This window comes from Calonectris borealis, chromosome 9 (assembly GCF_964195595.1).
Source record: "Calonectris borealis chromosome 9, bCalBor7.hap1.2, whole genome shotgun sequence".
Classification (NCBI taxonomy): domain Eukaryota; kingdom Metazoa; phylum Chordata; class Aves; order Procellariiformes; family Procellariidae; genus Calonectris; species Calonectris borealis.
Window position 1 is genome coordinate 28,702,677 of NC_134320.1, and position 27,650 is coordinate 28,730,326.

The window sequence follows — 27,650 nt, forward strand, 5'->3', positions numbered from 1 at the left end:
GAGTTGTGTGACAGGTTTGAAGGGTTAAGGTCACCGCCGGTTCTGTTTAAATGCGAACCAGACCAAGGCCGGCACTCACAGCGTCTGCACCGGCGATGGCCAGAGCCTTACTTTGAAGCTGCCCCAGACTAGGAGCGTTACCGGGGTTAGAGCGCTTGGTGCAGCAGGGCCCAACCCTAAAATCCGCTCCCCGCGGCCCGGCTCCCCTGTCCCCGTCCCCCCCGCTCCCGCCCGGCTCCCCCGCCCGGGCGCTCCCGGCCGGCGGGCGGCGCTGCGGCCCCGGCGCGGAAGCAGCGGGCGGCCATGGCGGAGCGGAGGAGCGGGGCGGCCGAGGGCCTGTCCCGCCTCTCCGAGTGGGCGGACGCGCACCTCAGCCTCCTGCGGGTAACGGGGGCCGGGGCGGCGGGTGAGGGGCCGGGGGGCTGCGCGGCGCGGCCCGGCTGAGCCCCGCTCTCCTCTGCCCGCAGAGCCTGAGCACCGGGATGGCGGTGGCCGGCGTGCTGGTGCTGGCCCGCAGCGTCCGCATGGTGAGTGCGGGGGGGGCTCGGCGGGGCTCCCTCCCGGGCCCGCCGCGGTGCCGGCCGGCGGCGGGGAGCCCGGCGCGGCCCGGCGGGAGGGCGGAAGGGGCAGCGGCGCCCAGCGCGGGCCTGCAGCACGGCGGACGCGCCGCTTCCACGCGTGTCTCCTCCCGCGCGGCACATCCGCGGCCAGAAGCGGGAGCCTCCTCGCCCCCGCTTTTGTTTTCTCACTTAGGAGCTTGTTCTGCGTCGCAGCCGCGGCTTCTGCAGCCCTTTGTGCAGGTGGCGTGCGCTGGCGTACAGGCCGGGTGGTCTCATGCCTCTGCTCCAAGTAAAGCTGAGGTGGAGGTGGTTTCCTCGCGTCTTGTCTCCGTGCTTCCACGAGCAGAACTGCTTTTGAATATTTTTAAACATGACCCTAAATCTTCCTTCACTTCCTGAAACGATCAGTTCACGGCGTGTGCGGATGCTACGCCGCTTTGGCCGAGCCGCGCCTTCGCTGGTGGGGAGCGACCCCTTCTCCCGCGCTCTTCCAGCGGTTTAAAAAAAGTAGTTACTCTAATCTTCCCTCTGCACAATTCCAAATGCAGTTTGCTATGGGAGAACATTTATATACAGTTTCTACTTTAAAATCCTACCAGAAAACCTATGTTTGAACTACAAGTGTTGCCAGAATTCCTTTTTTTCCTGTTTTTTTTTTTGTTTGTTTGTTTTAAACCAAGGCCTTGTACATGTGTTAACCAGGCTCTTGGAGCTTCCAGTGCAAAGGAGATCAGACTGGAACAACTTCTGTTCGTAAAAACCTTCAGGCTTTCTGCCCGCCAGGTCCTGAACTTCTGTATTCCTACTGGGAGACCTTACGGACCACAAATGGGAAGGTTTACTGAATAAATAACATACGGTAGAAAGATCTTTGAGTTTAGTCACGGTGATTTGGTTTTTTTATTTCCCCCAAGGGCTGGTGTGTCACAGCAGTTGTACACAAGCAGATCGGTACTTTTCACAGCTGTATAGAAGTAGGTCAGTGTTCTTACAGTGAGACCTCTGGACCTTAGTGTCTTAAATTCTGGGCGTTACGCCATCCCTGGTGCCCGTCCTTCTCCCTCCACCCCCTGAACCAGGCAGCTGCTGCTGGCCAAGTCTTTGCTGCCGCTAGGGTTAGTTTTCCTGTGTGATCATGTAATTCTCCCTTTGAATCCTCCCATTAATTGACGGCTATGGTATCAAATTAATCTTCTTGTGATCTTTTCAAAGGTGTACACCTGCTTTTGTCCCTCTCCTCTTTTACTCCCTTACCAAAGTCTGTGTTGTTTCTGTCCTGCCTGCTCTGCCTTTGTTTTCAGTGTGTCTGTTCTTTGCTGGCGTCTTTAAACACCTCCTGGCTTCCTTTCACCCCTATTCTAGCACCGTTCAGGCCACTTCTAAAACACTCTCTTCAAGGTGAATCAAGTGAACTTCAATATGCATTGCTTAAAAAATGCCAGTTTCTGTTCTTTCTCTAAACCTTGCTTGCATGCCCGCCGCTAACATTGCAACTCCTGTGAAACAGGGAACATCCCTAAGTGTCTGGAAAGGCTGGCACATAATGGCTTCTGCATCTGATTACTGTTAAAACATATATATATACTTGCCCATGCTGTCTAATAATAGATCTGTAATTTGCCAAACTATTTTAAGAAGAATTTGGATTTAATGTGATTGTAACTGCTCTACATTTTTTTTTAAACTTTGTCTTGCTTTTCTTTCCATCAATAGACAGCAAAGTTTACAAGTGCTTTGGATATACCTGTGGAGTTTGTACAAAAGAATGTGAAATTGCGGGGGAAATTACATCGCATAACTGAGAAAGGCCTGGAAGTTGAACACATTCCCATTAGCATTCCTTTCATTACATCGATACAGAGAAAATGTAAGTAAAAGTACATGAAGAACAAAGAGAGGAATGAAATGTTGTTGTTCTTCATGCGTCTACACAGAACACAAGCCTGAGAGGAAGGGCTAAGGTACAATTCTGGCTCTGCCTTTTGGTCTGTCCATACTTTACAGGTGGAAATTGGGGAATAAAAGACTGTGAGGAGACCTGTAAAAAGAGTTTGCCAATACAGTATTTGTATTAATTAGCATCATTATCGTGATATTTTTCTGGCAGCAAAAGCTAGCACACAGGCAGTTCATTTGCTTGCGTAGCTCATCTCATTCCTGGCAAAAAGGCTCTGTTGGGATTACGCTTTTATTTACAGATGAAGATCTGACAGCTACGTGTACAAACCCATTCTTACGGAGAGTTTTTCTGTGACTTCGCGGAAGTTGTTCATCAAGTTTGAGAGTCACACACTTGTTTTGCGAATACCTGCAGGCACTGGTGCTTCTTTCCTATTTTTCTGCCCCTTCAGATAAAATAATAGTGACTGATAGTGAAAGCAGTTCTATTTGTATGCAAAATAAAACAAACTAGCTTAAACCACTTATGCAACCTTGAATTAATTTTTTTACTGAAGGAGAGATGAGACCAAATTCTTATTTGTGAATAAGTAGTGCTTTGGGGAACTAAAATGGATTATTTTTCTTTTTTTCAAGTCCATGGGAATAAATTCCTTACGAACAGCTGAGGGTCTGTGCAAAGCATGGAATTTCCTTTGACTGCTGCATTCAGTAACGAAGTTCCCCCTTTCCGTAATCAGGGCAATCAAAAGGTCTTCTGCTGGTGAGACTTGCTGGAGTGGAGTTGGCTCCGAGCGGCATGGCCTGGTTACAGCGAGAGTTAAAACCCAAACAAATGATGTGGTTCCAACTTCTCGGAAGGGAGGACTTGGCACTCGAGTGCCTTGTTTTAGTGAATAAGGTAAATATCGTAACAAAAATTGACTTTAATCTGCATGTTTGAGTTTGACTGCAGTTATGCAATTCAGTTATCTCAGTACATTTAAGGAATGTTATTATTTATAATTTATATATCTTGATATGAATTTTAAATGTTGTATTTGTAAATCTGATTTCAAGACCAGTATTTTTGCGGACTGATTCATGCCATGAGTGTATTTCTGTCAGATAGTGCTAGCCTATATCGTGTAGTTCCGATTAGCCTGATGTTTAGTCCATCAAATGTTCCCTCACAAATGTCTTGCATTAGTATTAGGTTTTAACAGTCAGCTGGATTCCTCTCAACTTTTAACTCTTTCTGCCAGAGCGCAGATTTAGCCAGAAGTAAAGCTTGTACCTCAGAGGGAGTTCACATAAAAAAAAACCCCACTGTTTTAAAGGTGAAGTGAATATCATACCTACTGTGCCTTTGTATAGGGTCGATTGCTCAGCGTGTGCTTAAATGAAGAGATCTTGAGACAAGGGCTTGGCAGAACAGCACGTATTGAAGGACTACATCACGATTCCCACCTGTACTGGAAACTTCACAAAAGACTCCTTCGAGCAGAGTTAAAGGCCTTGAAGAAAAATAAAGGAATATGGAAAGAAGAAAGCTACTCTGAAAGAATTAGAGATCGTATAAGCAACAATAGATTTGTACAGAGATTGAAACAATTTGTGAGCTGGTTAAGAAGCTCTACGTAAAGGTAAAAAGGGAAATTTGCTTGGAGGAATGCCAGTTACCTATGTTATGTGCTTTATGTAAAGTAGAAGTTTATGATAAAAAACAGTGCCATAATTTTGAGGGTCCCTGTCTTAACAGAAAATCCATGAAGTTACCTAATGCCATATTACAATCGATGTGGGATTGAAGTTTAGCAGTAGTATGCAGGCCACAAATTAAAATCTTCTGAAGCCAAACTTTTCCACAATAACGTCCTAAATTAGTTGTCCGGTTTTCCACCTGCTAAATACCTACACAGCTGTGTTAACCAACTGGTGAAATCAGTCGGCAGTCCAGTTTTTAAGAGGTGCAGAGTGCTAGTTCACAATGCACAGCCTTAAATGTTTCTCTGTTATGTGTCATTACTATGTAGCCCACGTGGGTTAGAAAACTCCATTTCAGACCTTTACAAAGCTTGTGGTATGTGTTTACACATGAGCATTTTGTTTGAATTCTATTCTTATACTACTTTTCTGTATAATTTGTGTTTTAAAAATCTTTCATCTTGAATAATGAGTTGCATTGTTACTAATATAAAAGGTAGTTTGTTATGGCTGACCTTAAAAAGCTGTAAGGTCATAACAACTAAAGTTTTGCAGGAAAAAAAAGCACTTGGTATATCAAAGAATATAAATTAATATGTCAGTAATCCAAATTTTTAGAAGACAACATTCAATTGAAGAGGAAAAACTTACGCTCTTTTTTCTGATGGTTCTATAAATATCTAAAATTAGATGAAATTTGAAAAGGTGGACCATACTGTGCTAAGAAATTCTCGTTCTTGTTTTATTTTTGAAACGTGTTAAGTATATGAGTGTATTATTATTTATTTTGTAAATATTCTCAGAATAAAGATTGAATTTATGTTCATTGTTACACGTTTTATATACCAAGCACTTGACCTTTGTTTAACCTCCCACAGTCCCGATATTTAAAGCAAAGCGTTGTACAGATTTTCTTTTTCTGTGTATTTCCTTGCCAATCAAATACAAGGGAGAAGAGTATAGTACAAAAAAATCTTAATAGCTGAGCACTGCTTGTCTGACACTCAGTTGCTATGTCATCATTTTCTGTGCTGACTTCAGGGCAAAATTGTGAATCCTGAGATCCTAAAAAAAGCAGCTCTTCCTCGGGTAAGAATAGATGTCAGTGCTGCTTTATTACTTTTGTTCCTGGGTCCTCTGAGAGATGAGGCTGTTTTTTGCAAAGCACAGCGAGCAGCAAGCCATGAAGTACCTGCAGCGCAGATCTGCACTGGAAACCGACGTGGGGGAGAAGAGAAGCAGCTCTGTGGGCAGAGGCAGACCTGGATGGGAGCTGGAAACCAGGTATATGTGCCTGTTTAAAAAAAGAAAAGAAAGGAAAAAAAAGTGAGGCATCTGGTTTTATGCATTATACAGTAAAGGACTGGGCAATCACTGCTGTGGTACATAAAAGTCATGGGGTTGGCTGTCGCATCCTCCAAAGCAAAACTCAAAGCTGACTTTTAACCCCAAAGTACAAATTCAGTCTCAGCAATAATCCACTTCTCATGGGTGATTATAGGTGTTCCTGTTCCTACATCTGGTAAGTAGGAAGAGCTTTTCCAAACTGAGTGTAACTGTACAGTTATAATGTTTTTTTGCTGTAATAATTAAATATAATTCTACCTGGACTTTGCACTTCTGTTTTGTAAATGAGTCATAGGAAGATTTATCACAAAAATCCACTGTAAAGCTGAGAAAAAAATCTCAGGAAACAGCATGCTACATTTCTAGCAAGCAGAGGCGAGGTGTGGGTGAATATGAACCAACTTTGTCCCCTCACAGTCTTGCCTCTTAGCCCTTTTTACCTTTGATGGAATTCAGAAAAGCCCTAGAGATTTTTCTAAATTACGGCAAATTGTTGTACCCTTTCCATTAGGTTGTGGCTTGTGAAGGATTTTTAAAAGGGGGCAATACAGCTGCTTTATCACTTACTTAGCCTCCCCTTAGTTTGAACTAAATTTTTGAAGGTCCCTTCCCTTTATTTGTGGCCATGAGGTAGTCTAACAAATAATTTCAGACGGAACTGTGGAGAGGGATATCTAAAATCTTTGAATTCAGATCTCTGATCTCTTTTCACGTTTGTTGCACATGAGAAGAAGTTTTGGTGATGTGTTCTTGGAGATGTGTTCTTGGTCAGAATACAAACCCAGGGAAGCAGCTTCGTGTACGTGATCTGTGCTGTAATGGACAACAGTAGTCTCACAGAGAGTAACCGAGTAGTACGGGATTTGAGATTGCAGTGACAACTGATTTCATGAGAGTCAACTCCTGTAATTGTTTGTTAATGCTGTTTTCCTTATCTTCCTTATATGTCCAGAGCTTATCTGTTTTAAAAAAAACAACACACCCTCCCCCCTCAGAAAAGCACAACTCAGTTCAAAGCTGTGCTTTCCATCTGTGCAAGGCTTGAGAGGTTGCAGATCTTATCTCTGTGGGAGGCCTGTCTATTGAAAAACCGGTAACAGGAGTAGAAACAAATAGGTCTGCAGACCGAGTTGAGGAACTGACTGGGAGGTTGGGGGAGAAGAAGCACTTTTCTCCATTACATAAAAACACCCCACGCTGCCTCTGAGGAGCACTATCCCATCCCTTCAGCCCAGCAGCAATGCAGGCAAGAGTATTTCCAAGCAGAGGATGCAGTTCTTGTGTGATTAAGAATAAGGACAAGAATTAAACTGTTTAGCTCTTGTGCCTTCGCCCCTGCAACTCTGAATATGCTGTGAGCAATACATCTTAAAAAAAAAAAAGGGAGTGAAAGGAGGGGCCTCCAAATGGCCCACTAAGAAAAATATCTTCAACGTTGCACAGGCTTTTTATTGCTGGTGCGGCATGTAAGGCAAATGGTTATCACAAACATTACCAGCCTTCCTCGGAGCCCACCCGAAAGCGGTGGGCACGGTGCTGTCAGCATCCTTTCCTGACAAACAAAGAAGCATGGAGCCAGGCCTCGCTGCCGCACAGGGATGGGCGTCTGGGGGGGCTTCCCCCTGCCGAGGTCCCCGGGACAGGAGAGACGGCAGTCACCTTCCTCAGGTTACGTCGCTTGTTCGTTGCAATATCCCCGCTCTTTTCCCAGCCTGTCAGAGCTCACACCTGCAGGTTCCCTATAAAACGCTCCTCAGTCACCCACGGGGCTATCGGATACAAAAAGTTGTAATTTCAAAAGCACAGTTTTAGACTTAACCTCCTCCCCCAGAGAGGTGCGTTCCCTCAGGCCAGGGCTTTTGATGGCCGTCGGATCACCGTAGGTCAGGGAAATCAGAGCTGTGTAGGTGCCGGTTATCCCTTCCCGGCCCTTAGGTTCCGTTAGCCAACGCAGGTGAACAGCCCTTGAACCTCATCGAGATTTTTAAAGGAAAAAACCCAAAAAAAGTCAGTCAAACCCGATGATTTCCCTCCCCTCCCCCGGGGGAGCCCGGCCTGCTCGGGGAAGGTCCCTGAACGCTCTCTCCGGCTCCCGGGGGCTGTGAGGAAGGACGCTGCCGCCTCGCCCCGCCCCGCGGCAGGTGCGGCGGTTGTGGCGGTTGCCGCTGTCCCGTGGCGCCCTGAGGCGGCGGGGCCGTCCCGCGCGTCTCCATGGCACCCGCCGCCGGCGGGACGAAGGTGAGCCTGAGGGGCCGCCCCGCGCCTCAGCCGGGTCCGCTCCCCCTCGGCTCGGGGAACGCTGCGAGTCCCGCCGTGAGGAGCGGCCGCTGTCAGGAGACTCTACCGGGACGGTTAGGGAAAGGGCCCCTGGCCGCGCGGCAGCCGTGAGGTGGGGCAGCGCTGAGGGGCGGCGCGGCGCCCCGCCGCCTCGGAGCGGACACACAATGGAGCAGGTTGAATGGGAGCGGGCGCGGGGCCGCCGCAACACCGGGGATGGATCGCCGGCCTCAGCCGCCGCCGGCGTTCCGCTGGCGGGCGGGAGCGCGCTCCGCTCCGGGCACGGCACCGCTCCGGGTTTCCCCTGCGCTCCGCGCCGGAGGGCGGGCTGGGCCGGGGCGGGGCGGGCGGCAGCGCCGTGCGTTTGAACGGGAGAGCAGGTTGCGGCGGCGGTGGTGCGGGACGAGACCGAGCCGAAACCGGCGCCGCGCGGTGAGTGCGGGCGGGACGCTGCCCTGCCGGGGCGCTCCGAGCCCCCGGCCCCCGAGGTGCGGGCGGGTGGCGGGTGTGGTGCGGCCCCCGCGGGGGCTCCCTGCGGCGGGGCTGGGGGTGGACGGTGGCGGGCGTGGACCCGCCCGCCCCGCTGGGAACCTCCGCTAGGCTTTCGTTTTGGGAATTAATGCTGAGTTTTCCCGGCGTTTGCAGCCAAAAGTTCAAGTGAGGGTTTACAAGGTGTAACTTTTTTTTTTTCCCCGGATAAAATGTTGTTCTGGTCGGTGAGACACCGTGCATCTCACTGTTCTACTCTGTTCATAAAGAAACCGCGACCTTTCCTTCCCCTGGAGCTGCAGGCGCAGCCGCCCCGCGGCGGGCCCGGCCCGCGGGGGTCCCCAGGGAAGGGCCAGCGCCTGCCGTGCTGCTGCTACCAAGGGCTTGTCCTTGGTGCTCCGAGGTGAGTCTGGTGTCGGCCGGAGTCACAGGGGGCTGCTCCAGCGGTTGCGTTGGCCGTATTTGTTCTGTGGGTTAAATAACGAATCATGCCAGATAAACTTACAGTCGTCTTTTGGGCTCTTTGCCCTCTCTCTTGGGGGTAAAACCTGCTTTTGCCATGGGGCGTGGGAGGTTCTGCTTTAAGGTTGTGTCAGAACAGTTGCAGCACCCAGTTCGGTGATGAGCTGAAACCAGAGAAAACTGCAGCCGCTTGGTATGCCTTAGACTTAGGCCAGACCGTGTTAAATGAGGCTTAACGTAAAATCCTGACCCCACTGGGAGGAGCGGCGGACATCACCCAGAGTGTTGCAGGGAGCGGCGCTTATGGAGCGCGCTTGGTCCTGACTCTGTGCTGAAGTAGCTGGAAGTTGATAAGAATCAAGCCTCTTGTGGATTGAGTCTTTCCTAAAAATACCTTATTTGAGGGCTGATAATCTACTCCATAAACCATTTAAAAAAAAAAAAAGTACAATGAGCTGGGAATTATACTTCATGCACGTTTTGTTGTAATTAAGCAACTGTATAATTCTGGGAACTTCAACTCCACCTGACCAAAAAGTGTTTTTAGAAGAAATGCTATTAAATTCCAGAGAGAAAGATATAAGCCTTATCTGATGAACTAGTCATAGGCTCTTTGTTTAAAGTGTGCTTTAACTCCTGAGTTATAAAGCACAATGTTTGCCTGTTTTCAGTGGACTCCCCTGATTTCCTTGTCCTTGGGACTTCTGGCCCGTATGTTACAAAACTTAAAGGAAGCAAAAGAAAACTTCGGGTGTCTGTTGTTCTGAAATATGAAAGAATATCTGCACATAACATTACTGAAAAGATAGACAGATTTAACCCAGCAACAAGACACCTAATGTGGTATATGGAAGGAAAATGTGGACTTTTTGGGAGGCGAGAGACAGCATAGTGTATGCACACTGTTAAAAATCTTCCTTTTTCTTTAAACGTTAGCTCCCTGGAATAAGTTTGAGAATGCTACCTTTTTTGGTTGTTGTTTTTTTGTGGTGTTTTTTTTTTTAAACTCTGAAGGATGCTTTTTCTAGGTTTAAAAATGCCAGTAGGCTGTTATAGGAAAAAAAAATGTTAAGTTTTATCAGTTGAATATATATAATTTGTGAAAAACGATCTGACTGGTTGCAGATGCTTTCTGGTTTTATGCTACCTATTGTCTATAAAAAATGGGGATCAGCTGGTGGTTTTGGATCAAGTGGTGCACAACTCATTGTTTTAACAATACTGGCTCAGCTTGGGAGGTTGCCTAGGGAATTGATTTAATGCTTCTGTCCTTTCACCCTTTGAGGTGGGTGTCCCACGATGACTTTGATCAAAATCACCAGTATTTGTAAAGGAGAATAAAATTTTCACTCCCTAAAAGTAAAGGAGAGGCCACCCGCTATTAACAGATCTCAGTTTTGCGTGAATCGATCTGTAATTTAAAACACTGTCAAGAAATAGCCGTTACAGTAAAACAGTTTTATGAGCATCAAAACACAGAATGAAAATTAGCCCTCTATTCAATATTTAGCTTCCCCTTATTTCTGGGAAAGGCTTTAACACTGAAGCTGTGTATTTCTGTTGGCTTTACAAAGTAATCTTTCTATAAATAGAATGGTTTTCATTTAATGAAATCTGAATAAGGATTTTCTTTTTTTAAGGTGTCACCCAAGATCCAATTCAATTTAAATTGATAACCTAGATGGCAAAGCCAGGGCCACAGCTACACAGGGTGGTGTGGCGGATTTTTTGTTTTGTTTTTTGTTTGTTTGCTTTGGGTTTTTTTAATAAGTTTAAAGAAGTCTGAATGTTAAAAAAGTATCACAAACACTCCAAATTTGGAAAGCAGAGGTCTGTTTCCAGGTCTGTTAGAGACCTCCTGTATTATCTTCAACAGGACAGTTTTTTCGGCCTGTGTCTTCAGAGGAGGTAAGACTGCCATGCATAATTGCCTTGTAGGGTCTTACAGAAACTTATTTTATTAGTGCTTCAAATTTACTTGAATGTGTTGAAATGAAAGAAACACAGTTATTGTGGTGTTTTCCTTTTGGCATAGTAGGATGCAGAGCGTGTTCTGAGCAATCATCATGGCTGTTGTACTGGAAGGGTGTTAAAGGCACTAACCAGCAAAGCGTGGTTCCCCCGGGCAGTGGAGCAGGGCTGAGCAACGCGCCAGAGATTAATTGGTTTGAACCACTGGGTCTGGACTGTGCTAAGGATAAATCTGTCTTTGTTTCCAAGTCTGTAAGCAGAAGGTTCTTCCACTGGAGTACTGCTGAGGTTGGCCAACGTTAGTGCAGACTGATCTAATTGCCAGCAGGGGTGTGTGTGTACCTTTTTTTTTCTTTTTCTTGTTTATTTTAGAAAACTGGACTTGTCTTCTGTAACAAAGGTGATTTCCTTCTTCCAGTCTCCATGGCCACTGAGGGCATTATCATTACTTCAGAGATCTGAGCTTGCCCTCTGCTTTCCTGACTCACAAAGCCTTTTCTTGGTCATCTGGCATTACAGAAGTGCTATCTGGTTGTACCTGGGTAGCTGAGAGTGATGTGGAGCATGCATTTGAGGGATGGAAATGCAGGTTGAAAGATCAAGAAGGTGAGGAAATAACCGCTACTGCAGATAGGCACTTATTAAGGCTCCTACAAGAGTAGTGGAAGTACAGAGGAGTGGAAGGGAGAGGTGGGCAGAGCTGCTGACAGTGGTTTGGAAGCAGACGCCTGTTGCAGTGCTAGAAAAAGCCAGGGACGCGATGCTGGGGATGCAACATGTGCCCCTCCGGAGGCTCAGGTCCACCGGTGAACAATGCAAAACTGCTTCAAGGGCATGTGGCCATGTGCATTAAAGCAGCATATCATTCTCGGCAAGAGGTGTCCATGTGAGTCTCTTCAACCTGAAATAACTCAAGGTTGCTTGCAAGAAATTTCGAGTAGAGAAAAGCTGTTGTGTAAAGCAGTCCATGCTCCATTACAGACTTGATTTATTGGAACTGACACAAAGTTCACGTACCCATGCACACCGAGCATGACCAAGCGTGTCACTGAGATGGAGTACGGGATGATGTGTCGACTGTAACTGCATGGGCCTAAAATGGGCATTGCTGAGCCTCATATCAATGTGTTTCCCATATTCTTTGCTTGGTCTTAGTTCCAGCCACGGGTGATTGACACATTGGTTGGCAGCGAACAGTCCCCACAAGAAAAAATGGAAGAATATTGGCAATTACCGACTGTGTCATACATAAAGGGCCTTGTTGTATAAAATGTCCGCTCTTTGGGGGACTGCATATCAATCAACAAGTAGCCAAATATCATATAAGATGCAGATCATCCATGCACATGGCTCGCGGTGTTGGCACAAGTCCTTTCCAGGCATCTTATTTTTATCTTCATATTTTATCACATTGTTTGAATTATTCTATGCTACAGCTGAGCAACATCCAGGGTTTCATAGGTTATAGCAATAGCTGTTTCAGCTATTGAAATGGCAGTGTTGCCCATTACAAGGAATAGAGTTTCATATATTATATATATCGTATATATTCATATATTCAGTGTGTCTGAAAATGGCTTGTCCAAATTATTAAATATTTACTCCTGGTGAGAGATGGATACTCTCAGGTGTGATCTGGTGTGCTGCTTACCACCTGCTTTTTACAGGGTGATATTTGAGGAAGAAGAGGTCCTTAAAGCTGTGAAATGACCTACAGGAGAGAAACGTTTATTTTAATTTCTAGAAACAGAATTTTTTTTTTCTAAAATAATGATAGGTAAGAACAAAGTGAGCTTACACTTCACATTCATTATCATGACTTCATGTCTTTAAAGCATCGTTTTGCTGTTAGGAAAAGGTCTTAAGATCTGTGTCAGATATTTTCAGAAGCTCTTGAAGATGTTATTAACAGCTGTTCAGTAAATTTCTTGCTGTGTTGAATCTCTGTGAGAACATTTACTCCCTTTACTTGCCTTTTATGTTTCACGCTCCAGGCAGAGATGCACGTGGCGAAGCAGTGCTAACCAGAGCTTCAGCTAAAAGCAGTGCTGGATGCGTTCTTGGGAGACCATCAGTATCCTTTTGCTGACACTTCCAGTAGTTCACCCTAGTCAGCATCAGCACCACTGGACTGAGTGGTGTGAATGGGAGTTTATTTTCTTGACCACGTGCAGTAGTGTAATTCACTGGAGTCTGTGGAAATTTATCATCTCCAGCGTGGAAGGTAAAGTTGTCCAGTTTTTACCTGGAGAATTGAGGCATGAGCTAGGAATCTCTGGGAGTTCACTAACTACCTCTGAGATGAATCAATTCCCCCGACTTTGGGACCATTCACGCTGGTGTGGATGGCTCTTGGAGCTGACAGTTCTGGGCTTGCTGTACGTTCCTCTGCCTACTTTGAAAGGAGTGATGGTGTTATAGAAGAAATTGGAGAAAAAATAAAAGAATCCGAGCGTAATAGAATCTGAAGATGTGTTGTTGATGATGCATAAAAAAAAAAGCATTGCCAACGTGGTGAACTGAGTTCTCTCTCTGTAGATTAAAATCTCCAGCATAGAAAGACTTGCGTTCAACATCTGGAGTTTGAAAATCTTTGTGCATCAAAACAAAAAAATTATTTTGATTAGTGACTTGATGTACAGAGAGCTGGCAAAAGCAGCAGAAAGGTGTGCAGAGTACGGGAAAGCTGTGTAAGGAAAACATTCATGTACACTTACTCATATTTATCAGTTCCACGTCTGGTGGGATGACTGTTATGCTGAACACAGCGTGTGTGAGGTAGGTGTCTTCTGAAGCGGTGCCTGCTGAGCGATAGAGGCAGCAGCATGCCACCCTCCTGGAAATAATTCCTTAAATAGGAGAAAAACAAATTCCATTTGGGCTTTTTGAGGAACGGGGAGCAAATGCTAATTCTCTTTCAGGGTCTGTTGCCATGGGGAGTCAGTTCAAATCCTTTCTAATGCCTTCCTCAGCAGCAAGTTGTGCTGACACATGCTTTTCATGACTTCCCAGAAAGAGCAGAGCAATGACTTGAAACAAAAGCTCCATCAGAATTAACGGCCACAAGAAGATTGAAGTTTGCTGTTTGTTAGCTGTGGGTAGGACAGATAAGAACGTTGTTCATTATACAGGCTAACACAGCTTGACTGGCCTCCTGCCTGCACTGGGTGGGCTACACGGGGGGAGGAATGGGTGCCGGTAACTTGTTGGCCAGACACTGCCTATGGGACTGTGCAGTGAAGTCTACCTGCTCCTCTCTTGGAAAATGAAAGGGTAGTTTAAGGAGCAAATTGTGGGCATCAGTCCTCTAACGTGATCCAAATTAGATGCTCTTAGGGTTAGGCTGAACCTCACAGATTGCTAATGCGATTAGGAAGGAGATGTGCAGCCGCTGCTGCCTGCTTTCCTACCTTCAGCACAGAAGTGAAGGTACAGAAAGTACCAAGTCAAGCTGGGTACAGTTTCCTGAGTGTCCCCGGCAGAGTGTTGGTACTGAGACAAGGGACTGAACTAGTAGGGGACAATGAAGAGAGGTGTGCTCTGGTGTGGCAGGAGCAAGGTCAGTGATGATAATGCTGTTTCTGGCTTGCTGATGTAGATTATTAGTTGCTGTAAAATGAACAAATATTTAGAAGTAGCTTTCTCAAACACTTAAGCAAAAAATCAGAGTCTGTCTTCATCTGGTGAACAATGTATGACTAAGATTAGTATTTAATGTGCTAATGGGGGAATAGCCAAAATACCAGGTTAAAAAAAAAAATCTGCATTTTCAGGAAACCTCATCTGTCTAAAGAGCATGTAAGTGCAACATCTGTATTCCAAATCCGAACTCTCTTGTGACCTTTTCCCTTTGAATAGTCAACTCTGACTTCTAAGAGTTTCCAATTGCTCCCAGCAAAATCCACAGGAAATTTTTCTTTACTACCGTGCTGGCTTGCACACTCTGGCACCTTTACTGCCAGCGTTGTGCCAGCACAGCTGTTCTCGTGGCCTCGTGGCACATTAGATTAGGGAACTGATCTGGCAGAAAAATAAACCAAACAAAAATCTCTTATTTTATTCCTCCAGACCAATTCCTAGAGAAATAAGAAAAGGATCAGATACTGGATGTTTTTCTTTTCTATTGCCAAGTATTATCAATAATTTTTTTTCATGCTAGTGATATTTATGGATAAATACTTGCTGTTGAAAAGGGAGCGTAACTTTGGTGGCACTTTTTAAACTGTTTCTTTATACAAGAAGATACTTTAAATTCTGGAAAATATCCATACATTTATGAAATAGTTTACACCGTAGGTAGGTGAAACTTTGTTTTTTAAGTTGTAAGAGTGACACCAATTTGTGGGCAAAAATGTCTTTTTGTATCAGCAGTATGGATCTTTCGTCTGATGCAGCTAACATACCTTGCTTATTCTGCACGGCTCCTATACGTGTAACTTTAGCAACATTTATGCAAGTTATTTTGAGTGACTGTAGATATTTGATGCTGATTACAGTGGAGATTTGCACAGATGATGTTTGGAACCCTTAGAGCCTGGGTTTGTATGATAGTTAAATCTAAATCTGCATGAATTCAGACCAGCTTAAATGCTTAGCAATATTTGGGTGACTGTTAGTGGCTTAGTGAAATAAGAAGCCCAAGACTGCAGATGGGTGGATGCCCCATGAAATATTGTCATACTAGGATTTTATAATCTCTTCATATTTGGTTTTCAGATCTAACTATGGCTAAGCTTTTCATCTGATGGCTACTTTGTTTTGTGGATACTGTTTAAAAAAAAAAAAACAACAGCCCATGTTGTGCAGCAGCTGGTGTCTGAAAGCTTGAAGGTTGTTCCACCAGGGGATTTGTTGATACTTTCTTTAGAAAGTAAAAACGTGAACTGGAAACAGCAGCTCTTTTTCTAATGTATAAAGCCTGGAAAGAAGTTCCTGTTGATGGCTACTGATAAAATAACCTAGGAGAAATCCTGCAGCATATTTTAACATGCTCCAGGGAAAGAGAGTTGGTGAGAACGTAATTTTTCCTGGTTGCACGTTGTGGTGTAAACAGAATTGCAAATGACTTCACTCCTTCTCTTCAGTATCTGTTACTTCATAATATTAGTATGACAAAGGGCTGAGCCTTGGACTATTGAGAGCATGTTCTAGGATAAGTGTCTTGACTTCTCTGATTTCCATTGCAATGTGTTTGCCAAGCTGCTGAGTGCTGATGGCACCTTTAGAAGTGATGTAGAGCTTGGTCTGGAACATATCTTTCTAGGAATAAGAGGTTGTACAGAAAGACCAGCGATCCCATCTGGGCAGCCCTCATTCTGTTCCTGAGGTGTGCAAGTGATGATGATTCTATTCTATGATTCCAAGTGAATCTTTTGCTTACTCTCAAATTTAAGATATATCAGTTAACCTATCTCTGTTCTAACAATATATGTAGATCTGTTGTGAAGCAAAATTGCTTAGCTTTTGAATACTACCTCAGTATTTTCCAAGGAAAATTCAAAGTAGTATTTGTACTGTGATTTGGTATTTGTTTTTTCTGTTTGCAATAACGAAGCTAACTGGATGTGCATGATGGCAGTCAGCAGAGATTCTGGGTGCCCCCACACAGTCACAGCTGCCAGATTAAAGACCAGTGTTTCTCTCTGGATTCCTGCTACTTAGTGCCAGCCAGATGGTCTTTCCGCCCTCCCGTACAGACGTCTCTAATGCTTAGAGTGCTCTCTGGCCATATCTGGAGCTAATACAGTACTATTTCCCATCACACGCTTAGTGTCTCCTTTCCTTGACTCTATTGCTCTTCTCATTTCTAACCTATTTCTTTTTTTTTTCTTTATTATACTTTTCCTTTGTCACTTGTAGTGTCCAGTATCTCTTGAACTATTTTTCACTGTAAAATTTATCATTAACAGGTATCTGAAATAGGTGCAAGCTTCCAAAATCTAGAGCCCTCTGAATATTCAGTGTTTTCTGGACTTTCTTTTGCGTTGAAGGCAGAATAGCCAGGTGCATGTGCTGCTTTTTTTTTAAACTTTGGTAGAACTTTTTACAAAATATTTGTTTTTACCATACACCGTTTTGTGCTAAGGAAAGGAATATGTTTTTTTTTATAAATCATACTTTCAAAATGTGTTCACTGAGTGGATACTGGAACAGCGAGCTCTGAAACTGGAGCTGTGGTTTTGTCAGAGGAAAGTACTGGTGAACTGCCGTATCTGTCCTGTTAGTAGGAACCATTCATACTATCTGATTGACTTAATAATGTTATCTGTTGAAGTGCTTCAGAAACAAGAAGGGGAGAGGGCAGCTGGAAAGAGGTGAGATTAGCAATCTCTCCACCCTGTTACTACTCACTTAACTACCAATTAATCTGTCTGAGTTCTCAAGAGAGCTGTGCACGGGACTCAAACCTAGTTCCTGTCTGGTGCTAAATGGACGTGTGCTTAATACCCTCTTCACATTCAGGACCCACACAGTGTCCAGGTTAAATATTGCAGATAAATATTTAGATTATGCTGCTACTTTCTAAAATAGTTTACTGCTAACCGTAACAGTCAGCCTGAGCTGAGAACATGTTTCGCTCAAGTGCTGCTCACCCTCCAGCTGCTGGTGTAATGCATTGTGATTCTCTGGAATGAGCGTCCTACTTCTCTGCACAACTCATTAAAGCGTGGGGTTTTCTGTGCAAAAGGGGAAACTGCAGAATACTGTGAGACCAGGGAGTGTCAAGTGTTACGTTCTCGGTGTTAAGCCTCTTGTAATAAGAAGCATCTATCACGACCTAGGCAGAGCATATGCATCCTCTGCTAAGTTCAGAAGTATCTTACGCATTCATCTCTACAACTTTTACAATCAAATAATTTCATAAAACATGCTTATAACAAAACTTTCCTTGTGAGGAGTTCACCCGCTATCTTGAGAGTAAAAAAAAAAGGCATATTTGTTCATCTCATCCATCTATATCTACACAGGCATGTATATGCATGCATACACATATGTGTACATAAGTTTAACTTATTTTTTTGTATCAAATTTCTTTGAGCAAAATCAGTTTAGTTTCATTAAGTTTTGTGAAGTACAGTTCAGTAGAACTAATCATAGCTCTTGCTCTTCTCTTTGGAAGGACATCTCGTACGGAACACTACTCAAAGTACTAAAATAATGCAGCTGACACATTTAATGGAAATTAATCAGCTAAAATAGAAATTACAGTTCCTTCAGGTTCCCATGTTTCTACAGACCACATAATGGACTCCCTTGCTCAACTTACATGTTAATACACTTTATCCAGGTATAAAGTAGATGGATTCTTGACACACTGGAGCAACATCTCTTTGCTCAGGTAGTGAAGCACCGATTGCTTGACTTCTTGGAATAAATGTGCCAGGCACAGGGCTGAACTTGGAGGAATTTTGCTTGTCATGAAAGAGTGATATCCCTAAGTTGAGAAAGCTGCAGAGTGGAAAAGTTAAGAGTGTTTTCAAGTCTCTCTCTGAATTGGTTGTGTTATCAAGTAACCACACAAACTAGTTTTGAACTCAGATTTATATCTGTTTAGGTAACTGTTTGCCAAAATCGTTTTGGTGGTACAGTCCTTTCCTATTTAAACATAATTACACGCTTACTGACACTTTTTACTCATATAGCTTATTCTACATGTATAAAATAAGTTATACAGGTATAGCCTGTATAACATTCTGGTCTATGACATAAACAGGATGTTCTTTTTCTGCTATGTCATCATTGTTGAAATGGTGCAAATTCACGTACAGTTAGGTTCCTAAGTGCACATTCATTTGAAATGATGGTATTTGGCCCAAAGTGTGTCATTGGTTGGGTTTTTTGTTTTGCTTTTTTGGTACAATACAGTAAGGCAGGATCCTGGATGGGGTCTCCTAGAGCTCTGTAACAGAGAAAGCAAGTAACTTTGAGGGCCATCCAAATAACTGCTGATGTTTCTTAGGAAGGTTTTCTTACAGGATGTTTGTGTCAGCTGATGCAGCCACTTTGGGATTCTGCCTTCATCCCTGACGTGCCAGGGAGAACCTTTATTCCAAGGGGCCACCGTGGTGGTGCGGGAGAACCCTTTGTGCAAGAACAAAGGAGTATTGTATTGGCATGAGCCATGAAGGAGAGGGGAGGGGGCCGAAGGGTTTCTTTCAGAGGCACTGCATGTATATATCAATAGCAACATTTTCCCCATACATCTCCCCCCGTGACATGAGTTCTGTGTGGGAGCTGAGCAGGAGATAAGATCTCTTTTTATTTTGTGTAAATTCTTAGTGATGAATATTTGATACGATTTTTTAAATTAAAACATGATGCCACTTGTGTTTTTTGTAGCCTAAAGCAAAAAGCCTGGCAGTAGGCTGGACCATGATGGTAGAATTATTCCTACACATTTAAAGTAACTACCAGCTTGTGCCTTACTAATTAACGCTAGAAGAGTGGCCCCAGTTATGGCAAGCTGTAATGAAAGCTCATGGCTGGCAAGGGCAAAAGTCCAAGAAATGTAGATGAAGTCTGGCAGAGGTAATGGGTATTACTGCTTAGCATTCCAAATTTTAGTAAAATATGCCTTTAGTGTAAACAATACATGGGCCATACCCAAAACATACTGTAATGGAGACTGTGATAGTTTTAAGATAGAGCAAAGCAGAAACAGGCATTTTTGTCTCACACCTGCAGTGGATCATTCAGACCATCATCTCTCCTCCCCACAGAGGCAACAAGGGAGAGGCAAAACCCACATCTGCAACTGAACAGCCTCCTCACAAACCTGCAACAGAAACATCGTAGATATCAGATTAGTATTTGCCTATCAGTCTCTAATAGTTGCACTGATCAACAGTGCAAGTAAACATAAACATCACTTTACACTTTTTCACCAAGCTATTGGCTTCAGCCCCATGCTAGCTGCTTCTCCTGCAGAAGAAAACCTTGCCACCTTCCAGACTGGAGCAGGTGGGTGTCCGTGAGAGTCCATCTGATCCAACAACTCGCTGGTGGGAGAGGGGGAAGCCAGCTCCCCTCTACCTTGCCTTCTGGTCACAGGATACTGCTACCCCTTCGCAGTGCCAATGTTGTTGAACCTTCTCTGAGTGCATTCAGCTTGCTAGCCTTCCAGGAACAGCCTGTGTTTTTTCCTGGGTTTATGAGTTGAATCAGTTGAGAGGTACCTGTTGACTGACAGAAGTGGCAGGGATGATGACAGGGAGAGGAGGTCTGCTCAGCCATTGCAGGGGACTGCAACAGAGGTGGGACTGGGGCTGTTTCCAGGTGGACCGGAAACAGCAGATACTTCTGGGCTCTTCATGATCAGCTGCTTCACCTTCACCACCGCAGGAGACGGCATTCATCACACCGATGCACGGGGAAGGGGAAAAGTTCTCCAGGTCCTTCTTTTCCCTTATAGCTGAGTATAGTCATTGGGTCCCAGGAAATGATTGTAGCTAAATTGGCCATTAAGGATAATATGAGTCCTGCTGGCTATGATTTAAGGTTACTTGTTTTCCTTCTTGTTTTGAAATCGCTTGAGCAAAATAAGTTTGCATTCCTCAGCAGAGCTGCAGTCTGGGCATTTACAGCATGCTGTGGTGTTTCATCTGGGGGGATTCGTTACGAGGCCCCCCCCGAAGTAGTTTTATGAGGAGGCTTGAACGGCAGTGTCCTTACATCCTGCTGGTGGTTTGCTTGGATAAAGGCAGTTGGCATTGTTTGTGCCAAGTGTGGGCGAGAAAGCAGCTGGGTTGACCAGAGTGAAGGCGGGAGTGAGATAAAATGGGAGACCAAAGCAGGCTTGTAACAGGAAGAGGTATCTGGATGCTGAAATGCGAGTCTTGAACTTAATAAAACAGCAAAGGGAGAAGGAGGATCCAGTGAAAGAATTTGGTATCAGAACAGGAGATCAAGGAGTCCATTGTTTGTGGGGGTTTTTTTTTGGTTTGGTTTGTTTTTTTCCAGCAGCAAATATCAAAGAAATTCAAAATGCTGGTTTGTTTGGCTGTAACCATAACTGTGCATACCAAGTCCTGCTGGGTGGGATGGATTTTTGTAAGGTCCAACTTGCAAAACAAAAGGCTGAAATTCTTTGAATGGAAGTTCAATGAAATGACTCAAACAAATACAGCCTTGTCTTGAGTTATAACCACCAGCTTATTAATGAGTTAACTTCTACTGTTTAGGTCTCTGAAAATGATTGTTCCGATTGTTCCCATTGTCCCGGATTGCGGCAGCGGAACAGCGGAGTGGCTGTGATGGAAACGCTCCCAGGCTGAAGGGGGGTTGTTTCTCACCTCATTGTCAGCGATTGGCTTCAGCCACTCGCGTTCCCCTTGCTTGGCTGGTCTTTGTTTTGCACTGGCTTGCTGTGTGTTTCCATTTTAACTGGTTTATAAATATTATTGGCTGGGTCCAAGAAAAATTGGCGGCCAAGAGGGCTTGGCCTAGCAGAGCTCTGGGGCCTGCGTCCAGAAAGATTGCTCTCCACTCCCAGCACTTATTGGTGATAGCATCTGCGGCAAATTACCCGTGAATACTTTGATGGGCTTGTCTCTGATGCTGCTGGCATTAGAGGCAAAACTCATCCTGTGACAGTGCTGGGAGCCTCAGCCCTGGCAGGCGAGCAGGGAAGGCAGGGGCCAGCATGGACCCATGCAGGGGAGGGTTGCTGCCCGGCTGCTGTGTTCTCCTGGGAAGTTCTGTGCAGTCTGCCTCTGAAAAGAGTGCAGTGGTTCAGAGGAGAATCCCATCTTCCCCCTGTGCAGCAGTGTGGGCTTCTGCCTGCTGATAAAGATGCTTGGTTCAGGCAGCCATCAAGGCTCCCAGGTCCTTTGGGGTACCCTCAGCTGGTGGCATTTCCCAGGAAGGGTATTGCTCCCACTTGTTCTGTTTGGTCCTGTTGGTGATTAGCTATGTAATGGAGTCAGGGGAAGCAGAAAAGTTGGTAAAGCAGGTTGATAATTGATCCCATGCTTCAACACAGGGTAGCACTGACACTCTGAGTTGAGAGCATCTCTTCCCTGTGCAAAGCTGGGATCCTTCGGGGCTGGAGGACACAAATTTTGCATGGCTGACGTAACTGCACCTCCTCAAAGGTGCTGCTCAAACTGCCTGTCCCCAGGAGAGTTCATCTCGAGCTCCCACGGGAGAATGCTGCCAAGAGCAGGGGTGCGCTGGTGCAGGGGGAGTGCTGAGGGGGTTCTGCATCCACATAATGCTACTCCATGGTCTCAAAATCCAGGAGGTAATTACCTTTGATTCACCTTTTTTTTTTTCTGGTAACCTTCCCTGGGGAGAATTGTGGTGTTGTCTGATGTATGTGTCTGTAGTTTGTTAAATATGACACAGCATCATTAAATGGGTTAAATTGATCATCTCTCCATGAGATGATTTGGGCTGTGGGGGTTGACTGTAACAACAGGCGCCTATCATGGGTGCAGCGACTGCCGGGTAGGGTGGGCTCACTTCAGCAGCCTTAAACTTGCTAGTTGTAAGCATCGCTGGGTGTCTTGGTATTTACCTGCACCCTTTGCCTGTATACCCTTGGAGATGGGCATGTTTGGAGAGTGAATGACTACATGTGTTGTAATGTTTTGCATGAAGCTAATGAACTATTTTGCATAAAGGGCATAAATAAATACTCTTATAGTGCTTGCAGTAGTGATACATTTCCTATAAATTAACTCCATAATTATCCATACTCTGTTTCACTTTGTAGGGTCACTGCCTTTGATGGTGAGCAGAAAGTCCTCTTACAATGAGTTACTGGAGTCTGGATAAGAAAAGCTGTCTGCAGTACTGCAGGCACTTCTTAGTGGACAACGGTGTATTTCATGGTAAGTTACAAGTTATCTTGTATTTTTGGCTTCTTGTGCTTCCTACTGTCAGATGCAACTGAAATCTCTGAGCGGCATACGTTCATCTTGTTGGTAACCCTCCTCTCGGGGCCAATTAGCAACCGGTCCCGCACAAGCCTCGCTTCGGCCATGCCTTTACCGTGCGGCGGCTCGAAGTGGGCGCAGGGGCCGGCTGGCTGTGCCGTGCTGCGGCGGCCGCTCTCCGGGCAGGGTGCCGGGGTGCCGCCGCCCCGTTAGCGCGGTGGTGGCGGGAAGGACGCGGGCTGGCTGCCGGCGGCGCCGCGCGGGCGCGCCAGGGGGCGCTCCGGTGCTGCCGGTGCTGCTCTGGGTGTAGGTGGTGATTGCATTTTGGAGTGAAGCGGGTTAATTGTGTTCACGTGGTCTGGCACTGCCTTATGCTTAAACATTTCCTCCTGAGAACTGCTCCAGCGAAATCTGCAGGTGTGCATCCTTTGTGCTCCTAGTAAGGAGGAATTGAAAGTGTTAGGAAGAGCTTGACTTCCAAGTATTGATCAGATGTTGTGCAAAATAGATGCCTAATAGAATCTCTAATTAGTCCCCTATCAACCCCTCACATCTTACTCTCTTGCCATTATAGATTACATGCTATGATCATTCAGTTGTTGGAGTATCCTTCACTGAGTCTGAGCACTCTTGCAGTGTTTTGGTAAATCACACTTGTCTCCAGGCAACAGTCTGCTCTCTAGGATGAGTGTTTAACTGGAGCAACTATGTTTTGGATGCGTATTTGCAGTTTTGCTATTTCAGATCAAGTGAAAGAAAAGTCTGGTTCATACTTGAGGTGGTATTTCATCGTAGAGCTGCGTGATGTCTTTATCCTGCTGATGGTGCGAAGGCTGGATAATGATCCATTAGCACAAAGTCCAGTAATCTCTGAACAGCTATTGAGTGATGAGTCTGCAAAGTGATAATTGTCTAAAGTAGAAGACGTAATTAGCAGGAATCCTAGACCAGAAACATTCTATGGCTTAATTTATTTGTCTTTCATTCATGGCCAGACAGGATTAATTATTTTTCCCTGACAGAATCCTTCAGGGCTTCCCATTTGTCTCTTCAACCTAAGCAAGACACTGCAGTGATAGTTACTTTCACTCTGAGTATACGGAGGGAGCTGAAGTTCCTGCTGGACAGTGACAGAGGTGGCAGTTCCCAACAGCATGACGTAAAGAGATGTGTGCATGTCCCCAGGAGTTAGCATGTTGCTCCTGATGCTTGAGAGAAGTTGGTTTCCTATGGGACTGTGCTGATATAGATAAAAGGGTCGATGGAGCTTTTTAAGGATTTGCTTTTTGCCAGTGAGCCTTCTGATCCTGTAGGTCCTGACAAAGGGGTGGGGGGGGTGAGCGGGCTGGGTCCTCGCCCCCGCTCCTGATGGCAGCCTTGCGGTTAAGATTGACCCATCCTCCTTGCCTCTCTCAAGAGAGACCAAATGGGACCGAGCAGTGAACTTTGGGCTTTGCATGACTAAGCCAATGCCAAGCAACTAAATTGGGACTTACCTGTGTCTGAGACCATTTTTTCTCCAGCAGGCGTAAGGAAGTTGTACTTGTTTAAAACTTTACACCACTGGGAAATTAGGAAAGAAAATCTAATGTGAACTCTACGTGGGAAGGGTACTATGTGTTAGCAGGGAAGGTACTGTGATTCAACCCCTTGTGATTTGCTGACATTTCAGTGTTTGGGTTGTATGTGTCCAGCTCTAGTGTCTATTAATTCTAATTTACGCAGTGTTTTCGTGATTCTTTTGTAATTATTACTATTATAGTTTCATATTCTGACATTGAGAGCATGGCTCTTCAGGGAGCAAGCACATAGAGCTGTTGATTAGCTTATTTTTCTACATTTATGAATGCTAATATTCTGTAATTATTGAACAGAAAGAAGCTGCGACATATTTAGCAAATAGCTGATTTTGTCTCAGCAGTTCTGAAAGTAGCTCTTCATACCTATCTTATTAGAGTCAGTTACTTATGCCAATTATCTTTTCTTCTTAAGTTCTCTTAGAAATACAAACCTTTTGTGTAAATTGCATTTCCATAATCGTAATTAATTCTCTCCCTTAATTTCTAATTTTATCTTCTGGCCTCTCCACCCCTTTCCAGACCTGAGTCAATAGGGACTTGACCACTATTAGTAGGATGTCATGTTAGAATCATAGAATCATAGAATCATTAAGGTTGGAAAAGACCTCTAAGATCATCAAGTCCAACCGTCAACCCAACACACCATGCCCACTACACCATGTCCCTAAGGGCCTCATCCACACGTCTTTTAAATACCTCCAGTGATGGTGACTCCACCACTTCCCTGGGCAGCCTGTTCAAAGGCCTGACCACTCTTTCAGTAAAGAAATTTCTCCTAATGTCCAATCTAAACCTCCCTTGGCGCAACTTGAGGCCATTTCCTCTTGTCCTATCGCTGTTACTTGGCAGAAGAGACCGACCCCCACCTCGCTACAACCTCCTTTCAGGTAGTTGTAGAGCGCGATGAGGTCTCCCCTCAGCCTCCTCTTCTCCTGGCTGAACACCCCCAGTTCCTCAGCCGCTCCTCATCAGACTTGTGCTCCAGGCCCTTCACCAGCTTCGTTGCCCTCCTCTGGACACGCTCCAGCACCTCCATGTCCTTCTTGTGGTGAGGGGCCCAAAACTGAACACAGGATTCGAGGTGCGGCCTCACCAGTGCCCAGTACAGGGGCACGGTCACCTCCCTACTCCTGCTGGCCACACTATTTCTGATACAGGCCAGGATGCTGTTGGCCTTCTTGGCCACCTGGGCACACTGCCGGCTCATGTTCAGCCGGCTGTCGACCAGCACCCCCAGGTCCTTTTCCTCCGGGCACTTTCCAGCCACTCTTCCCCAAGCCTGTAGCGTTGCCTGGGGTTGTTGTGGCCGAAGTGCAGGACCCGGCACTTGGCCTTGTTGAACCTCATGCATTGGCCTCGGCCCATCGATCCAGCCTGTCCAGGTCCCTCTGCAGAGCCTTCCTACCCTCCAGCAGATCAACACTCCCGCCCAACTTGGTGCCATCTGCAAACTGACTGAGGGAGCACTCGATCCCCTCGTCCAGATCATTGATAAAGACATTGAACAGGACCGGCCCCAGCACTGAGCCCTGGGGAACACCGCTCGTGACCGGCCGCCAACTGGATTTAACTCCGTTCACCACAACTCTCTGGGCCCGGCCGTCCAGCCAGTTTGTTACCCAGTGAAGAGTGCACCTGTCTAGGCCGTGAGCTGCCAGCTTCTCTAGGAGAATGCTGTGGGAGACAGTGTCAAAGGCCTTACTGAAGTCCAGGTAGACCACATCCACAGCCTGTCCCTCATCCACTAGGCGGGTCACCTGGTCATAGAAGGAGATCAGGTTGGTCAAGCAGGACCTGCCTTCCATGAACCCGTGCTGGCTGGGCCTGATCCCCTGGTTGTCCCGGACATGGCTCGTGAGCGCCCTCGAAATGAATCGCTCCATGATCTTCCCCGGCACGGAGGTCAGGCTGACCGGCCTGTAGTTCCCCGGATCCTCCTTCCGGCCCTTCTTATAGATGGGCGTCACATTGGCGAGCCTCCAGTCGTCCGGGACTTCCCCAGTTAACCAGGACTGCTGGTAAATGATGGAGAGCGGCTCGGCAAGCTCCTCCGCCAGCTCCCTCAGTACCCTCGGGTGGATCCCATCTGGCCCCATAGACTTGTGAATGTCCAGGTGGCATAGCAGGTCATGAACTTCATCCTCTTGAATTATGGGGGGTTTATCCTGCTCGTCGTCCTTGTCTTCCAGCTCAGGGGGCTGAGTACCCTGAGGATAACCACTCTGACTACTAAAGACTGAGGCAAAGAAGGCATTGAGTACCTCAGCCTTTTCCTCATCCTTGGTGGCAACGTTCCCCCCCGCATCCAATAGAGGATGGAGATTCTCCTTGGCTCTCCTTTTGTCATTAATATACTTGTAAAAACATTTTTTGTTGTCTCTCACGACAGTGGTCAGGTTGAATTCTAGCCGGGCTTTTGCCTTTCTAATTTCCTCTCTGCACGACCTAACGAGATCCCTGTACTCTTCTTGAGTTGCCTGCCCCTTCTTCCACAAGTGATAAACTCTCCTTTTTTTCCTGAGTCCCAGCCAGAGCTCCCCGTTCAGCCAGGCCGGTCGCCTTCCCCGCCCGTTCTTCTTGCGGCACATGGGGACAGCCCGCTCCTGCGCCTTTAAGACTTCCTTCTTGAAGAACGTCCAGCCTTCCTGGACCCCTTTCCTGGACCCCTTTGTTAATTCAGTCTTGCTCATATTATCTAAACTGCACTCTTTCGTTCAGAGCAATGGATTAATTCAGTTGTATCAGGGTTGTCTGGAAGGTCCCATTACAGTGGCATGGTTATTATCTGTAATTGAACCTGTAATCTGGAAGAACTGTTGCACCTCAGGTGCAAGCCAGCCAGATAAAAATATCCCACTGCATCAGCTGATGTTCTTAAAAAGCATAGGAACTTCTTTCTCTGTAGAGACTTCAGGACTGGAAGCGTCTACAGAGGCACACAATATGAACTCTGCTCAACTGTGTTCATCTCTGATGTTTCCTTCATACCCTTCTGGGACCTGCATTGCCTTAGAACCTGAATAGATGGTATTCCATTTGTTCACCTCCAGCTGAGGTGTTTAAATGCAAGAAACTCTTGTGGACTGCATAAGAATGCTGAAGCTCTGCGTTTATTGGGAGTAATTTAAACATCTTGTTTTGTGTAAAAAAAGAAAAAAAAAAAAACCCACAAAAATCCTCAAACCCCACCAGACAAAAAAAAAAAGACCAAAAACAACCCCCCAAAAAAAACAACCAAAAAGGAAGGAAGGAAAAAAAAAAATTTAGAGCAGAAACACCCAAATGAGACTGCAGCACTGCAGGTATAACCTGTTGGAGTGCACGGTGCCTCTGCATGAATGTCAAAGAACCTCACTTGGAAGACAAGCAGTGAATGCTTCTGCTCCACTGTGGGAGACCATCAGCTGCAAGCGAGGAGGTGGTGGAGGACAAAGTGTACGAGATATGGCAACAGGAGGACAGCACCTTGCTTGTGTGATGCATTAGTTGAAGGCAGATGC

General features: G+C 45.6%; 2 protein-coding genes across 3 annotated transcripts in view; both read left to right on the forward strand.

Annotated features, from left to right (window-relative positions):
- The first annotated feature begins 275 nt into the window (after positions 1-275).
- On the forward strand, positions 276-5,749 carry C9H3orf33 (chromosome 9 C3orf33 homolog). Of its 2 annotated transcripts, XM_075157520.1 has the most exons (6): positions 276-384; positions 468-527; positions 2,274-2,427; positions 3,200-3,360; positions 3,816-4,084; positions 5,187-5,749. In XM_075157520.1, the coding sequence occupies exons 1-5, from the start codon at positions 304-306 to the stop codon at positions 4,080-4,082; spliced, it is 723 nt and encodes a 240-aa protein (XP_075013621.1). In that variant the 5' UTR covers positions 276-303; the 3' UTR covers positions 4,083-4,084; positions 5,187-5,749. The 2 variants fall into 2 exon arrangements, with proteins under 2 accessions (XP_075013621.1, XP_075013620.1); XM_075157519.1 differs by lacking the exon at positions 5,187-5,749 and having other exon boundaries at positions 3,816-4,977.
- Positions 5,750-8,131: 2,382 nt separating this feature from the next.
- Positions 8,132-27,650, forward strand: part of PLCH1 (phospholipase C eta 1) — an 83,794-nt gene continuing 64,275 nt past the window's right edge. The window contains exons 1-2 of the mRNA XM_075157521.1: positions 8,132-8,201; positions 22,408-22,525. Coding sequence (XP_075013622.1) covers positions 22,447-22,525 — 79 coding nt within the window. The 5' untranslated portion in view covers positions 8,132-8,201; positions 22,408-22,446. The remainder of the gene's footprint in view (positions 8,202-22,407; positions 22,526-27,650) is intronic.